Raw genomic sequence first — 16,390 nt, 5'->3', positions numbered from 1 at the left:
GGAGCCACTGGGCCCGATGTTGAACGTCTTAATTTATGTCCCCTTATCTAATCTTTCCTTCCCCTGTTCCATCTTGTCATCTTCATTTGGCTGAAGGATCATTACGCATACTGGAGTTGAGTCTTATGCGTGTCGTTTCAGGAGCGGTGCTTTGCTTTCGTTGCCGTGCTCCCATCGCGTGATGGGAGTTGACTGTACAGAAACATCATTGAGTCTACTTCGAGTTTGTGACTTTTTCACAGGCGGCTTGACCTCGGCATCCCTACCCCTATCCCTCTGCCTTTATGTTTGTTGCCGTTGACTGGTCACTGGTCGCTGATATACAAGGTGCTGTATGTATGGCTATCTTCAATGGTTGTTTTGTTGGAAATTTGGATATAGAGCGGTTTGTCTGAGGAAAGCGCATGTACACAAGTCACAACGACGATCGATAGACTAGCAGTGAAGGCGATCCAAGGAACAGGAATCATACATAATCATTACACATCCCAGTCGATTGATTATACAAATTGTTATGATACAATGAAGGAAAAGCTAAATCTCAACCGGCCCAACCCTCACATCGCCCTGTTTTCTCAACTCCTCGATCTCCTCTTGCTTCCGCAACTCAGCAAGTCGCTCTGCCCTGCGCGCCTCGAACCGCTGCTTCCCACCGAACTTCAACTTCGTGATCAGATCCGCCGCCTGGCCCCTAGTAAGATGTTTCCTTTGGATCGACCCGTGCCGAACCTTCGCTTTATTCAGGAAGCGCACCTGCGCCTCCGTCGCGGGGAGCTGCCGCCATGTCTGCCGTACCGAGACGTATCTTTCCTCGAACTCTTTGGTTGCGAATGTATCTGCGGCGCGGAGGGCGGTCTCGAAGTCGGGGGCTGTGGCGATGAGTCGCGGACGGGTATGCATGATGCTGTCATCGGAGTTCTTGAATTTGGCGACGTGGCGGACGGTAAAGATGTAAGGTTCGTCAGGTGTGTTGGCAATAGAGGTCGGGTCAGGGTTGAGTCGGGGTCTGTACGCTCGACTTGTGTCTTCTTCCTTGTCGATTGTGAGCCAGCCTGAGGCGTCAGAGAGGACGTAGCGGTGATCGCCGACGCGGACCCAGACATGTGGGCTGAGAGAGCGAATGTGTTTTTCGGATTTGAGGTCGGCGATCAGGTCGTAGATAGTGTCGTATTTTGTGAAAGTTAGGTTGACGTCTAAGTCGTCAGGAGTGGGGGGCGGTTCCTCCGTTTCTTCCCCGGCTAGGGCGGTCCCAGTCCCGGTCGTAGTTTTTTCGAGAGGCATGTCTCTTAGATCTTTGGCTTTGGCGTTTTGGAGGATTTCGTCCGGATGTAGGCCGAAGAGGGTTGGTGTGGAGAGAACGCCAGTGTTGAGGGTTGCCACCATGTCGATGATGTGGCAGTCTTCCTTGCCGGGGTACAATCTGAGTCCTCGGCCGATCATCTGGATGAGGAGGTTGCGCGACCGGGTCGGTCTAGCAAGGAGGACGCAGTCGATGTTCGGGATGTCAGTTCCTTCAGTGAAGAGACCGCAGTTCAGCAGCACAGGATACTCTCCGTTTCTGAATGCACGCAGCTGCTCCATCCGGACGTCTTTTGGGGTCTTTGCCGTTATGTACCGCGCATCGATCCCGTAGTTGCGGAAGGTCTCCGTAAGAGCTTTTGTGTGCGCGACGTCCACGCAGAATACCAGCGTGGATTTGCGGTCTTGCGCGTTAGCAAGCCATGCACGCACGGTGATGTTATTGACGTTCTCCGTGTTGACAGCCTTGGAAAGAGGGCCGATTGCAAAGTCCCCAAAGCTATCCTTTTTCACCTTCGACAGGTTCGCCTCGGAGCGGACAGTCGTAAAGACCGCATTGGCAAGCCAGTTGTCGTTGATCATGTCAATGTAATCTTTATGGTATACAATGTGATCGATTGCAGCACCCAGTTTTAGCCCGTCGCTCCGAGAAAATGTAGCCGAGACACCGACGAGAACCGGAGAATCCGCAGAGGTTTCGTCCGCTCCGAAATGTTTCAAAACTTCTCGATAGGAGGAAGCGACGATGTGGTGCGCTTCGTCCACTAGCAACAGTTTGAACCGTTTCGGGTCAAACTTTGCTAGTCTATTTCCACGCGTCAGAGTCTGCACAGAGGCGACAACGATGTCCCCAGCTCCCGAGGCATGGCTATGGCCCATCTCAATCTCGACAGTTCGGTCAGGGTATGCGCGGCGGCAATGTTGCGCTGCTTGTTCCACAAGCTCTTTTCGATGCACTATAATCAAAGACTTGTCGCCTATCTCATTGCGTGACGGGATGCGACCGATTAGCTCTGTGAAGATGACCTGCCAGCGTTGAGAGAAAAATCAGCCGTCGCCCGAGCAATATGCGAATCGTCATACGAACTGTTTTGCCAGCACCGGTCGCGAGCGAGATACCCAAGCGCTTGTGACCCTCGTCCAAGTACTTTAACACGGATTGAATACATTCCTCCTGATAGTCTCGAAGAACTAACTTGGGAGACTGGAACGAGTGTAGAGGCTCTGCAAATGGCTCTGTGGTCAGCCTTGAGTTGGTAGAGTGAAAACGGACATGGTGAAATGCAAGAGGTCGCCGATAAGGTCGTTTATCTCGAGTGATTATATTCAGAATGGGAATATGCCCCAATATCCGTCTAAAAACGTTCATCTAGCGGCCATGAATCAAAGGCATGTCAGTCATGTGAGAGATGGCACTCTCATCGCTCGCCTCGTTGAGATATTATGCTATCTACGAGGCAAACAGTTCAAACATTTCTCTTATCAGAAATCTTCCAAGCTGATAAGTACCACTACGTAACATTTTTTTCGGGTTCTTGGACCTTGTTGCTACATATAATATTTAATTATTTAAATATGCAATTATAGCTTCTTCAGGCACCTTATACCGATGGGATGCGCCCATCATCTGCCCGAACTCAATTTTTTTGGCGTGCGTGCTTGAATCTCTCAAGACCCGACAATGAGCAGTTCAAGCGTTTACGAGCCAGATGAAGACGAAGAAGCGTCTGATTCCGATATCGAATCCAGGTACTCAAGCACAAAATTCTCAGCCTCGTCTCTTTCAATCGATGACTTTGAACGCCTAGAATCGACAGAGTCCAAAGACGAAGACGCTCGGGAGGTAATACCCAGATCGACAAGAGGGACACGGGCTCAGATACTGGATACTTTACGCACATCACTCGGAATAGGATGTGTGGATGCATACTCAGTTGAACTTACAGGAACAGCAAACAATACTTCGTTTTCAACTGTTGGCCGCGAAAATTACAATCCCACTCAAAATGGCGTCGCAATCTGGACTTCACAAGAGAAGGAGATTCTGTTCAGCATGCTCGACAGGAAAGGGAAAAACGGCGTCGCGGAAATTGCGCAAGCAATTGGCTCAAAATCGGAGTTGGAAGTTCAGGAGCATCTGAAGCTCTTACACAGAGGTCTGGAACGGCAACACGTCCGAGATTCCCACAGCAGGACCGTCGTCCTCGGCGAAGTTCCAGCAGCACTGGAGATTAGTCAGGAATGTTGCAAGGCACTTGATGATTACGCTGAACTATTAGCTCTTGAAGAGCAGCGGGCTGAGGATGTTGTTGGGAGGAAGTTACATCAGAACCTGTGGATCGTCGACCGAGAAGTCGCGGAAATGGTTGAGGAACAGTTGGAGGAACGAGATCAGACACCTCTACCCGGCTCAAGCGTATATGTCACTGCCGAGATTTTCAACATCAATAAATGGATCAGACTATCTGAAAGGTTCTTCATGAACGCCGGTGGTCCAAGGTTAGAGGACAACTGGGTCAACGTCGCCTGCGCTGACGAGACCCCTTCCATAACAGCGGACGCTCTTGCGGATTTCTACGCTCTGACCGTAAGCGTAACTCGCCGTCTGGTACATTCTACCCTGTTCTTCGCCATGTCAAGACTACGGAACATGAGGGAGACCGGAAACCGCAAAGCACGAATAGTGAGATCGCGTGATGTGAAGACTGCACTGAATGTGCTCAACATGCCTCAGGATCACTTCGACTTTTGGGTGGGGTTAGCCCGGCGGTGCAGCTTGCAAGTTGCAGACCTCCGCCACAAGAAAGGATGGCAGTCGGAGCTGATGGATTACGACGAAGTGGAAGAGATTCTTTCAGGAAAAGCTCCGGTCGACGAATCCCTTGATGCAAGAAGCGCTTCCAGGCGCAGATCTGAGAGTCACCCTCCGCACGACACAGAAGATGATGATGATGACGTATCTGACGTCTATTCCTATGCTTCATCCATATTGTCATCGCCTGAGGTGGCCCCTATCGATGAGCCGTCAGTTAATCTCGAAGAGGAACACGCGGAAGAGATTGACCAGCTGAACAATGCCGCAGAAGAACTGCGGCTTTGGAATTTAATGGGGCAGCCAGCCCCAGCTAGAATTTCGTCGTTGGCTTCCAACACAGAGCAAGGTTTCAAGTTGCGCAAGCCGATTGGCGAGCGCAAGACGAAAGAAGACTTGGTCAATTGGCGCGACCGGACTTTGTACCGAAGCGACTGGGAGGAATACGGACACGAGGTTCACGATCTCTACGAAGAATTGTCAGAGAATAGACGAAAAAGGAGGCGTATTGACAGACACATGGTCTCGCGAGGATCTCCCATCTCAGTAGCCAGTGACAGAGATCATGAAGTGGGTGGCAATGACGATTCGCAGGGTCCAAGGCATTACGCTGTTAAGAACCACCTGAGAGCCGATGATGACCGAGACAGCGACGATGCAATACAGATTGAAGAAACAAATGATGCAATGGACATTGAAGGCTCCAATCACGCGGAGTCGGGTTCTGCAGGCAGCAGAGACTCGAAGATGAATATGGGAACAGATCCTCTCCATCAAAGTCAAGAGTTTAGCGATGGGGAACAAAATCATCCTCCTTGGTCTTGGGAACCTGAAGTCAATGCCACTGCGTCCGAGCAACAAGATTCAATCCCGAACAGCAAGGAGGAGGTTGTTGCAGTTGAAACAAGAAAACTGTCAGATATTGAAGTCGAGTACGACTCTGATTCCGATGCTACCTCTGGCGTGGAGAGCGGCTCTGACCAGAAACGACGTCGTCCCGCGCAAAACCAAGGGGGTGTGCCTGTGATTGAGATTGCAGGACCGAGTATCAAACATGAGAACTTACATTTTGATTATGATAGCAACTCGGAGCCTGAGCAGGCGCCCCTTGCCGATCCCGAGTTCGACGAGGGTAACGACGATCTCGACCGGAAACCTTCCATACCCTCTCAACTCAAAACTAGAAACGAAATAATACGTGCTATTGAGGACCCAGCGCCCGTTGTCAAAGAGGAGGACGTGAAATTTAGCCAGAGCCAAGATTCTGAGTCGGAGTATGAGACCGACTCCCGAGCCGGGTCAGACGAGGGGAAACCAAGAGCACATCTCCGGGCTCCCTCACAACCCCCTATCAGACTTGAACGTCGACGGAGAGGCACCGATTCAGATTCATACCTCGATTCCAATGACTCTGATAGTGACGGGGACGAGTCGACGAGTCCCCAGCGAGGAGTCAAGCTTGAACCCGACATGCCAGAGGCGGATTTAGATTCGGAGTCGGGCTCGAGTTTCGATGATGATACGAAAGATAAAGATGAGAGATATAAGAACGAAAATGAAGACGATGTGTCTCCCGGCTCGGATGACGATCTCCCATACGATCGATATCAGAAGCGAGATGATTCATACTCGGCATCGGAAGATGAGGATGAGAAGAGTAATCTGCCTCTTCATTCTCAGCCCATGAGCCCGGTTGTTTGACGATCAGAATATCTACCTTGACGTGGACACGGCCGGGTTTTTACTGTTTTGGTTACTGGTGGCTATGGAGTTACGAAGCAGATATATTGGCTTATTCATTGATCTGATGCCCCAGACTACTGGAACTATGCTGTCATTATATAGAAATTCATAGCGCAATATCAGGAAGAATTATTCGACAAACGACAGCAGTAGAGGTCGGCAGGTGTCAATCGCCAAAATCGATCTTATCATAGCGTAGGAGAAAGAAACAAGAGATTTGTTACTAAATCGAATCAATTGACGTGGACAGTAAAACTCTCAAACTCCAAAAACATCGTGCGCCTTTTCCTAGCTGGATGAACACAAACAGTAAACATGGCAAATCGTTGCAAACCCACCCACCAGCTGAGACATCCTCTGCCGAAATCGCGTCGTTCGGACATCCCCAGGTATGTCCTGCTTTCCTCTAATCTGCCTTGATGATATTGTACAATACTTGCAAATTATAAATGAGCAAACAACTCAATGTCCCATATCATCAGAAGAATATGTGGTATTGCGTTTCCTCGCTGTTTCGAACACGTCCAATTTTAGGCGAGTAAATTTTTTTTTTTTATTTTTTTGAATAAGGGGTAATACGATCACAGGTCAAGTGTTTTGTAGTCGGCGCCCGTCTCTGCACTCAAGGGCTGTACACCGTCCCTCGCATCGCCACCTGCTGGTTGGAAGTTGTAGCGGGTGCTTATGCCTGCTGTGGCAGCATCTCCAATGAGGTTAGCCGTCTCCTCAGTGGGTCCCTTCAGGCTGATAGCTTGGAGAGAGTCTTGAACCTCCTTTACTCTCCGCTTGAAGGCCATGCGGTCCAGGAAGAGCTGCTGGCGAGCGAGTTCCAACTCCCGACGTTCAGCTTCGATGATCTCTTCCATCTCATTGAATTGTTGAAGCTTAATTTCGAATTTCTGAAGCGTCACATTGACAGCAGCAGAGACGAGGCGAGTCATCTCTCGCTCCTCATGCGAGGCGAGGGCCGCAGCACGTGCTGCGGAGGTTCCGAGTGCAACCGTTGCAAGAGACGCCTTGGGCTGCTTCTCGCCTTCTCCCGAGTCTGCAACACCAGCAGCCGCCTCTTCACGAAAGGTATCTACGTCCATCGAATCTTCATTCTTGACGCTTGCACCCTCCTTCTCTTTGCCCTTATCCGACGGCTTGCCGGAGCCCATGTCCTTATCCAGCTGCTTCCTGAGTTCTTTGCGGATTTCTTCCACTGAACGCCCAGCTGCAGCTGCGGCCACAGCTGGTTCAGCCATTTGCGCCAGGAACGCAACCACGGACAAGACTGGATTCTCGACATGGTTGATTGGGTCTCGCCCACTCGCCGCACGCATCTCGGGCATGTCTTCGACATATTTATCTTCGATTTCAAGTTGCAGGAACTTCATCACACATTCTTCCTTGGTCCTTGTGCCGACATGATTCGCAATCTGCTCCCAATTGTCGTCAAAACTTTCCAGGCCTTCGAGAAGAAGTATCAGCTCCGAATCGGACCAAGGAGCATCCTTATCCGGTGCAATTGTGTATTCGTTATCTTCGAGCTTGACGAAGTCGGAGGCATTATGACTAGCAGGCATTCTGCCTTGTAAGAAACAGTTCGGGCAAAGATCGTACTTGGAGTCTGGAGCATTCGCGTTTGTGGTTGTTGGCGCTGCCTTGGCGTAATGGAATCTGAGTCGAGTGCAGTCGATCCCACAAGAGAAGCAATGGAACTTCTTTCTAGGTTCTCGGACTGCGCTTTCCATAGCCTTGGATGCGTCCGCAGCTGTACCGTTGGCGGCTGACCCCTCGCCGTTCGTCTGCTTTTCCTTATCTTCAGCAGCTGGTGTTATTTCCTTGCCCTTATCATCGTAGATGTTGCGGCGGATTTCAAGATTGAGATCGGCTTTGGATGCGGGAGTAGCGGAGGCAGCCCGGTCAGTGGCAGGGTGGGGCTTTCCGGGTTTGACAACATGCTGAGGACCAGGCTGGAAAGGCTGAAGACCTCGGGGTGTATCGGCGATCACGCGGAAATGTCCAGTGAAGGGAGGACCAATGTTCGATGGCCGCGTTTGAGGGTCAACCTTACAGGAGACCACGTTAGCTACGGGAATGAAGTTATAGACAATAGATGCAGACTTACCTGATAGTTGATCAAGCCCCATTGCTCGAGGAATGAATGAACTCGCATGATAGCGCATACATCTCCTGCCAAATTTCGACGACAAGCGGTGACTGTGAGATACTCGATAGGGTTCAATCGATACGTGTTGATCATGAAATCACGATAGTCTTTGTAGACCGCCGGCGTCTTACTCCGGTTACGACCGTTGAAGAACTCCGCTAACGCCTTCTTTTCTATCGGATGAATTGTATGCATGTCGAACCATGTCGAATAGCTTGGAAGGATGATGGCGTGTGTTTGGGAGACGAGATGTGAGCGTGCTGAAGCTTCAAGTCCTGACTTTCCCTGCACTGTTTGTTCTTCAGAGGCACCCTCAGCAGACGGTTGAGCACTCGCATCGCCGGTTCCGTCGCCTCCCTCTGACTCCTTTTTCGTCTCTGTCTCAGTGCCGCCCATCTCTTCATCTTCAGGCTCACCCTCATTCTGGGGCTTGGGAGAGGCGGGAGCATCTAGTGGATTATCAGTGCTCAGAACATATTCAGATTTCTTCACAAAAGATTCGCTGCGCAATTGCGACCCTAGGCGGTTGCAGTAGTTGGCGAATCTAGTGTCTTCTTTCTCAGGGGTGAAGTGGAGGCAAAACCTACCAGATGCATTGGCCAGTTCGGCCGGGGTATCTTGCGGCGCAACTGCCGTGTTAACATTGTCGGCAGCGCCTCCAGCAGTAGCAGAGTGTTCCTCCATTATACTTGAGTGGGATGGCCGCTGAAATTTGGAGGTCGCAAATGATGTGGAACAAGGCTCGTTGCCGGGCTTAGGTCACTTCACTGGGGAAGACAGGGCGCAGCTGCAACCCTTGATCGAAATTAATATTTTGTAAAGAACAGAGCGACAAGTCTCCCGGGTAAAGAAAAAAGAATGAAAGAGACGTCAAGCGAAGGATGTTAGTGGGATTGATGATGGATGGGATGATTGCATCTAGGATCGCAGTGTAGTTCCCTCAAGTCGCGACACGGCCAAAAACTCGCGCCAAGAGCCTCACGTGAAATCGGCCTTTTTAGGACTAGCGCATATATTGGTTCCCTACGGAACACAATTATGCACCTCAACTCCACTTCGTCTACTTCGCGTTGTAATTTCATATCAGAGAGTAGCAATGCTGTAGAACGGGTTTCTAAAAAGAGAGGAATACAGTGTGCGGCTATAAGGCTTTTTCAAATTCAATTGCTTCTTAAACGCAGTTCAACTCGTTTATCCAAGTACTGCGAAATCAATTCACATACATCAAATGTCATGCCGCCCATGAAACCAGATCCTTGAAGTCAATCGTAATCTTTACTTTTCCTGTGCGGCTTTGGCTGCCTCTTGGATTTTGAAAGCCTTGGAAATAGCAGGCAGGGCATGAAGTCTCTTCAGCCATGCGTCGAGGTTTGGAAAGTCCTTCCCAAGCTCGATAGCGTCCCCGGTGATTGCTGGAATAATCCGGAACCAAGGAACGAATGCGGCATCGACATAGCTGAATTTATCCCCGACCAAGTACTCGCGGTTTTGGAGGTACTTATTTAGGACGCCGCAGACACGTCGGATTTCGTTGTAGTATCGCTCCTTCGCGCTGTCCACCTTTTCCGGATGGTAAATGGTGAACCACACTGCTTGACCAAAGTATGGCCCCTGGCCGGACATTTGGAAATGGAGCCACTGCTTAGCTTGGAAATACTCTGGAGAGCCGGTAGGAAAGCTGATGGTATTCTGCTTGTCGTACGTTTCGACCAGGTATTCGAGTATGGCACCCGATTCCCATAACGTGATTCCCGTATTGGGGTCTTCGATCGCTGGAACGCGGCCATTCGGATTAATGTTCACGAATGGCTCTTTCTTTACCTGGTCCGTTGCGAGATATTTCTGCTCGTATGGAATACCCAGTTGTTCCAGAATGAAAACAACCTTCAGAGGATTCGGGCCCATAACGTGGCTCCAAAGGACGATAGGCTTCAAAGACATCTTGTAGTTTGCGCAAGAAGAACAGAAAGACAACTCAGGGCTATATCAGTAGGAAGATCCTTTCTCCAGGAGCTTTGGGTCTTGAAACCCATCACAGAAGAAGCAGGCAATGGCAGAGATAGTCTCCGTATTTGTATACCTACCATTGGCCGTTTCGGGGCTCGTCATTGGCTGCGACGGCTCACTGATTGAGATACGAGCTATCCGCTGGACACCACCTTCTTGTAGAGTAAATTATTAAGCTTCCAGCCCAAGTGAAGTAAGTGAGTATGTTGCATGCTGACAAATTGAACATCCTTATTGTAGGTTGGATTGCTCTCCTTTAATCAACTTATCGACACTCCTCCAATCCGAGATGCTGATAGAACGCTTCACCGATGTTGATGGGGAAGGATCCTCGAGATGGATTATCAATCAAGTCATCCTTGGCGATGATCGAAGGACATGGAATTGTTCTTCATCATTCCAGAACAAAGGTACACTTGACAACCGCAGTCCTATCCAAGGGTCTGATATTGCAAGAGCGGTGAGACAGCTCAAAGATCTTGGAACTCAATGTTGTGGCAATGATATATGCGTATAGAGGAATCAGACTGTGTTTGTTCTTGGCATATCGCTTGACCCTGTTGTAGGGTATCTCCAAATTGCTAGATGGTGATGTAATTGATATTGGCCATCTCCACCAGATTTAGCAACAACATCCATATGTTTGGACATTCTTGTAGACTTTGATCACACAGCATGAACCTCATGCTTTCTAGCCATAGATGCTCACAGGTAGCCTGGCGGACAGATGTCAACCGAGGACTACCGAGGGAGGCCGATCAAATTACTAGCAATCAAATGGTTCAGCAAGCGAATAGTAGCATCAAAAAACAAGGCTCTACTGTCTTCGGAGTAGGAGCAGATGCATACAGACTTGCGAACTAGAATTCTCTGAGTGCTTCCGTAGACCAGATGATTGAGGGTATCATGGACATGACCTCGAAATCAAAGAGTGCCACGAGAATAAAATCTCTTCAAGCCGGCGAGGGAAAATTTTACCAGGATTCTGAAGCTATTAAATGTTCTAGTGGCGTCTAGTCTTTTTGATATGCGCGAAATGCAACGTGATGTTCTATTCTTGTGATAATTAGACGTCATGTTTCGGAGTAGACTTCGGAGCTCGGAGTGGATCCAGCATCGTCGGAATGCCCAAGCTCAAGGCTAAACAGGACTCTAAACAGGCAACATATGGCCTAGACTGGGCTGACTGGGCGTGACGAAACTGTTCAGCAACTTGCGATGTCTTACTAAACAATGTCGTTCACAATTGAGGCGTTTACAGACTGTCTCGAATGCGCGGTCTCTGTCTTCTTTTCTCCATTACGGTCACTCCGTGATTTCGACTTTGACTCATGCGCTTATTTCTCCCGAATATCAAGACCACAACAGTACGTGTCAGCCAAATCAGGACAGCCAAGCTTAATCGATGGGATACAGGTGGATCCATTCTGCCCATCTTGAATCAGAATGATCCTGTCAGATGTTGCATTCAAAGTCGCGATCCCACAAAATTCCATAACTGTTTGAAGCTGAAGCATCAAGATACTCGGGGAACGTTGCACATATCGACCATTCATCGTGGTATGACTACTAAATGGTCGCCGTAGAAGCTGACTGAAAAGGCATGAAAGAACGGAGTACTTGGTGGCCGAAAGTACTCACAGTATTACCAAAGTACAGAGTAAAAGCCGGAATGATCGATCTTTCTTTGCAGGTCCCTTGAGAAAGCATCAATGGTGGCTGACATGGGCTGACGATCACGATACTCTTACTCATACCCCATGGATGATTGGACAATTTCATGATATTAGGTGGCTATAAGGCAGAAATTTGATGATGTCCTTGCCTGTGATTCTAGGCTTCATGCACATCGGTGGGTCCCGACTATTTTTTTTACTCCGACGTCATCGGAATAGAGTGTTTGATTCCGGAGTAAAATGTTTAGTATACAGCTTCACGCCGACCAGCAAGTATATAAAGAATGTCGAGTATCGTCCTTCGTTCTGAGATTTATCAATCATCCAGATCAAGCTCACTCAAATACAATCAGTTCCTTGACAAAGCACACAATCAGAACAATCCTCGCAACACCACCGCAACAACATACCAGAAGTATAAAGACCACCACAAACCGAACAAAACATCCTCCGAACACCAGTCTTCAAAATTCTCTCTGAACACCAAGTCAAAATCACATCAAAGACTTCTCTAAGCCACCAATCATCACTCAAAGTCAACATGCCTTTCAGAACCACCATGTCCTCCAACACCTCCTCCAGCGACGCTGCCACTACACGCTCCGTCTCCTCCAAAGCATCGACCCTAGAGGGCATCCAAAACATGCACAAGAAGTTCCTCGTGACGAAGCAAAAGGCCTACATTAACGCCAACTCTTCCCCATGCTTCGCTGCTGCTGAGCACAACGCCGCCGTCGCCAGCTATCTTGCTCTGCGGTGATTCCACCAGACTCGTTAACTTGCTACTGCGCCGTCCATCCTGGTGACTGGATGGACTTCTTCCGGAATGTGATACCCTCTCATTGCGTTAAAACGACTACTAGACACGACGAATATGCTACGCCTTTTTGATCTTTTGTTCGGGGCTTTTTGGAAATTGCGCTTTGGGCTGATGGCGTCAGGGTTTTCATGAATAAAAACATTAAATCAATGATCGATACCTCATTGAGCACTCTGTATACGGCTTTCGTTGTTTCGTCCTGTTCTGTTTACATGTTGCTGTCGAGTTTGTTTATGACCTATACCTAATAATTGCACTAATACATAACTGCTTTGCCTGGAATATATAATATTTAGAGCGATTTCTCCTTTATTTCTTTAAACTAGAAGAGGCATTCTCTGCACCCTTCAATAAAGTTCGCTTCCCTAGACATGGCAATATGCATAATCATAAGAATGCTAATATATACACAGAATCACAGTTGCGCTATAATCCGGCCATCAGCTCGTTCATGGAAATTGGTTTGCGCACAGCATTTGAAAACCCATCGTGATACGTAACCCAGACTTTCCTTCCTGCTTTGGATGCTTCATTCTGCACTGGACTGTCGTCCGAGCGTTGCAGCAGCGGCTCCGGGTCCTTGAGGATTCTCCCGAAGAAGTCACGCTTGATACCCGGAGCGTTTCTTATTGCATTCTTCTTCGCTGATTGGTCATCATTCTTCCCGCTCTTGTCGTTCCAAGTCTGCCCGGGCTTGGACGAACTAAGGACTTCGGATTGTTTTCGCATAGTTTCCTTGCGGTATTCTTGGTCTAACACTTGACGAACGGCATATCGAACAGGAGCAGTGCCACCTGAATCCGCGGAGGTACCTTTGGTCTTGTGAAATGTCACAAGTGAATCCAATGGCCTATGAGAAACTTGTTCAGTTTGGCCGCACAACAGAAACACATCGCGAACAAGAAGTGCTTACGGTTCCATACGATAAGCCCAGCCCCCATGCCCGCCACCTTCACTCTCAATTCGAACTTTTTCAAATACCACCCCCAAGCCTGTCATGACTCGAACTGCGGCCTGAACAAGTGCCCGTTCACTGTCTTTGCGAACACTGGCCACACTCTTCTGCTCCCCACTCCCACGCACCACAACTGGTCTCACATCAGGCGATAGCATCCGTATGAGATTTGGGATAAGCTCCGTGGCCAAGCAATCCATTGAGCGGAATAATCGTAACAGAGGAGCCGATAAAGAAGATTGGAACCCCGTAAGAATAGCACGGCTCTGCTTTTGAGCTTCGAAGGCCGCAAAATCTGCTCTTGGACCCGAAAAGGGGTGCTCGTCCTCTTCATCGTCATCGAAATTCTTAGATATCCTCTTGCCTCCGACGGATGAAAATAGATGGTGGAACGCTATGACTGTCTGACTCAGATAGGGTGTGAGTTCCCATTCTTGGGAAGCAAAGACTTTCGAAGAGATGGTATCATGGAAGTGGAGCCAGTCATATGCGGCATTAGGCTTGGAAAGAAATGTGTCGTCCTGATATGATTGAAGCGGATACGTAGCGAAACATTCAGATACACACCGGTCATGATCACCACTGGCATCAACCATTTCACGCAGCTTATTGATGGCATGCCGTTTTCTAAGGTCCGCAACACCGAGAGGCACGTTCCCGCTGGGACTGGCGAACGGGTCATGGAATGATTCAGCATTCATGGGAGCGTCAGGGAACCCTCCACCTTCCAAAAAGACACGGTCCACAATGTCTCGCACACCTCCGCGATTCAGCCCTTTAAAGAACGAGGCTTCAGCCGCGCCACTGAGAACCCGTTGTTCGAGCCAGCTCCGTGTCAGTCTGAGAGACGACAGGTTTTCGTTTCTCAGCTTATGCGCCACCCACTCCGCAGCGACCAGCACACTTCGGATATCACCTTCGGCCGTCCCACTGCTTTTGAGGCCACCACTTTTCTTCCTCGCCAGACCCCATGATGCCTCGCATAGCCGCCGCACACCGTCGTTGTCTGATGGAATGCCCTCCAGCGCTAAGATGCTCTTCAAGCGTGAGACAACATTTTCAAAAGGTGCTTGGCGGACATGAATGATCTCAGCTACAGAGGAGGTCCTCAGGGGCCGTAAGCTAGGGTGATACACGTCGTTGCAAACCAAGATCAGTGGGCGCAAGAACCGGAAAGTGTCGCCTTTACGTTTTTTCCCGTTCTTGGCATTCTGATCGGCTGATCGTGCCATGTTCTTCTGATCGAGTAGAACGAGGTCAATCAAGGCCTTCATGAAGCCTCCTTCTCCACCGCTCCCAGACCCGCTAACGACTCCATCGACTTCGTCAACTACGACGCACACTGGTCGCCCAGCCTTTCGCACTTTGCGATCTCCCACCTCCACATTCACTCCTTTCACATTTTCAGTGCCAAGGGCATCTCGAATCCGCCCCTTGACAACGTCTTTGCTGCGGTCATCACTGGCGTTGATCTCTAGTACCTCGTATCCCGCTTGTTTGGCGCACACGTGTGCCAATGTCGTCTTTCCGAGCCCTGGAGGACCACACAACAGTAGAACCTTACGGTGCAGCCGCTCGCCGTCATCGTTGTTGTTGCCCGGCTTTTTGATTCTCGACTTGGCAAGATTAGGGAAGACGATCGGCTCCCAGCCCTTCAACCATCGCAAAACAGATCGATGGATGCGCTCGTCTCCAATAAGCTCAGTGAACTTCCGAGCGCGGTATTTTTCTGTCCACATCGCCGCTGCCATTTTCTTATTCCTTTGGCCCTCAAGGGGAGCCTCAACAGAATGCTGTATCGTGCGGTCCAGTGCTTTTGTGGAAGCTTTAGCCTGTTCAGTTTCTCTTGCAACCTCATCCAATATTTGATGGATATTAATGCCATAGTAGCTTTTCTGCGCTCGTCCTAGTCCCGTAGTCGAGCGACTTGCCACTAGCCTCTCGTATGAAACTCGGGGCTTATAAGTTCTCTGAGTGACTGTGTGTGTCTTCCCAGAGCAAGTCTTTATTTTAACCAATTGCGTTGTTCGTCGTGGCACGTCATAAGTTGGCGCAATCGAATCGCTCGCACTCGTAGTAGAAGGATCTGTGTGTATAGGTCCTGAGACGATCTGTGGCGGGTCCACTAGCTCCTGCTCGATTAATTGCTCCTCTAACTCAAATTGGCTCTTCATTTGAGCATCTTGAAACGCCGCCAGCTCATCCTCGTCTTCGTCCTCTTCATCCAGAAAGCCGCCCATGATTTTCTGCCGCTTAGGCTCCATTAACTGTGACTGTTCATCATTCTTCCGCTTCTGCGCCTCGTTCGGAGAAGCGGCGCGGGATGGAAAAGCAACCGGGGAGGAGATAAATGGCATCTTGGTGACGGGAGGAGAAGAGGGTAAGTAAAAGCCTGAGTTTATTTCAGGTATTTCATTTGATTCGTGTAATGCCTTTCGCGCTCTCGTTGGAGTATCTGTTTCAATGTCAGATTCTCAGCCGTCCTCAAACCGCTCACCAACGCTGCGTACCGGGTCTCACGTCCTCGTCACTTCGAAAGACGTCAGATAGATTCCAAGCCCGGTGTTGTATAACAACCTTGTTACGAATGTTCTCTAGTCGGAGTAGGTTTAAGGCTTCGAGATCGTCGGAGAAGGTTTCTGAAAGAGGGTTCTGTTCTTCGGAGTGAAGTTGGATAGCTGGATCAAACGAAGGGGGGATCAATGGTGGAGAGCTCGTCATTAAGGTCAATTAGAGGGCATATATCAATTCAGTGAAAGTATACGAAGTGATAACAAGATGAGAAACGAGGGTAGCTTTCAGCTAAACCGCTCCCCATAGTTCGATGAGAAGTGGGATATGACGACGCGTTCAAAGACGCGCCCCCAGCGGAGTACGCGCCTGGCCACTTGTCATTGCTACCTGACTTCATTACAGGCCACTC

At 49.4% G+C, this 16,390-nt stretch overlaps 6 protein-coding genes across 6 annotated transcripts; 2 read left to right on the top strand and 4 right to left on the bottom strand.

Annotated features, from left to right (window-relative positions):
* Positions 1-534: 534 nt before the first annotated feature.
* Positions 535-2,690, bottom strand: AFUA_7G05530 (DEAD/DEAH box helicase; the record flags this gene model as incomplete). The annotated part of the gene is made up of 2 exons (XM_743863.2): positions 2,387-2,690; positions 535-2,325 (listed from the first exon to the last, which is right to left on the bottom strand). Exons 1-2 carry the CDS (start codon positions 2,666-2,668, stop codon positions 535-537), a joined length of 2,073 nt encoding a protein of 690 aa, XP_748956.1. The 5' UTR covers positions 2,669-2,690.
* A 130-nt stretch (positions 2,691-2,820) lies between these two features.
* On the top strand, positions 2,821-5,812 carry AFUA_7G05520 (uncharacterized protein; the record flags this gene model as incomplete). Its single annotated transcript, XM_077805204.1, has 2 exons — positions 2,821-3,048; positions 3,108-5,812. The coding sequence occupies exons 1-2, from the start codon at positions 3,009-3,011 to the stop codon at positions 5,810-5,812; spliced, it is 2,745 nt and encodes a 914-aa protein (XP_077661332.1). The 5' UTR covers positions 2,821-3,008.
* A 605-nt stretch (positions 5,813-6,417) lies between these two features.
* rscE (uncharacterized protein) lies at positions 6,418-9,090 on the bottom strand. The gene is made up of 3 exons (XM_077805203.1): positions 8,597-9,090; positions 7,968-8,458; positions 6,418-7,908 (listed from the first exon to the last, which is right to left on the bottom strand). The coding sequence occupies exons 1-3, from the start codon at positions 8,691-8,693 to the stop codon at positions 6,436-6,438; spliced, it is 2,061 nt and encodes a 686-aa protein (XP_077661331.1). The 5' UTR covers positions 8,694-9,090; the 3' UTR covers positions 6,418-6,435.
* Positions 9,091-9,143: 53 nt separating this feature from the next.
* Positions 9,144-11,050, bottom strand: gstB (glutathione S-transferase family protein). Its single transcript, XM_743866.2, has 3 exons — positions 10,866-11,050; positions 9,289-10,782; positions 9,144-9,211 (listed from the first exon to the last, which is right to left on the bottom strand). Exons 2-3 carry the CDS (start codon positions 9,948-9,950, stop codon positions 9,181-9,183), a joined length of 693 nt encoding a protein of 230 aa, XP_748959.1. The 5' UTR covers positions 9,951-10,782; positions 10,866-11,050; the 3' UTR covers positions 9,144-9,180.
* Positions 11,051-12,233: 1,183 nt separating this feature from the next.
* Positions 12,234-12,452, top strand: AFUA_7G05490 (uncharacterized protein; the record flags this gene model as incomplete). The annotated part of the gene is made up of 1 exon (XM_743867.1): positions 12,234-12,452. The coding sequence occupies one exon, from the start codon at positions 12,234-12,236 to the stop codon at positions 12,450-12,452; it is 219 nt and encodes a 72-aa protein (XP_748960.1).
* A 486-nt stretch (positions 12,453-12,938) lies between these two features.
* Positions 12,939-16,388, bottom strand: AFUA_7G05480 (putative sister chromatid cohesion factor (Chl12); the record flags this gene model as incomplete). The annotated part of the gene is made up of 3 exons (XM_743868.2): positions 15,978-16,388; positions 13,426-15,922; positions 12,939-13,362 (listed from the first exon to the last, which is right to left on the bottom strand). Exons 1-3 carry the CDS (start codon positions 16,186-16,188, stop codon positions 12,939-12,941), a joined length of 3,132 nt encoding a protein of 1,043 aa, XP_748961.2. The 5' UTR covers positions 16,189-16,388.
* Between the last annotated feature and the right edge of the window lie 2 nt (positions 16,389-16,390).

Source organism: Aspergillus fumigatus, chromosome 7, assembly GCF_000002655.1.
Source record: "Aspergillus fumigatus Af293 chromosome 7, whole genome shotgun sequence".
NCBI lineage: Eukaryota > Fungi > Ascomycota > Eurotiomycetes > Eurotiales > Aspergillaceae > Aspergillus > Aspergillus fumigatus.
Note: the sequence above shows the minus strand (reverse complement) of the source record. Positions and strands in the feature narration are given on the sequence as shown.

Bases quoted from the DNA above. Each gene is read 5' to 3' on its own strand.
- rscE (XM_077805203.1), bottom strand. From the start codon at position 8,693: ATGGAGGAACACTCTGCTACTGCTGGAGGCGCTGCCGACAATGTTAAC. The intron at 8,459-8,596 runs GTAGGTTTTGCC...ATAATCCACTAG, and splicing joins CGAACTGGCCAATGCATCTG to ATGCTCCCGCCTCTCCCAAG. The intron at 7,909-7,967 runs GTAAGTCTGCAT...GTCTCCTGTAAG, and splicing joins GGGGCTTGATCAACTATCAG to GTTGACCCTCAAACGCGGCC.
- gstB (XM_743866.2), bottom strand. From the start codon at position 9,950: ATGTCTTTGAAGCCTATCGTCCTTTGGAGCCACGTTATGGGCCCGAAT. The intron at 9,212-9,288 runs GTAAAGATTACG...TTGATTTCGCAG, and splicing joins GCCAAAGCCGCACAGGAAAA to TACTTGGATAAACGAGTTGA.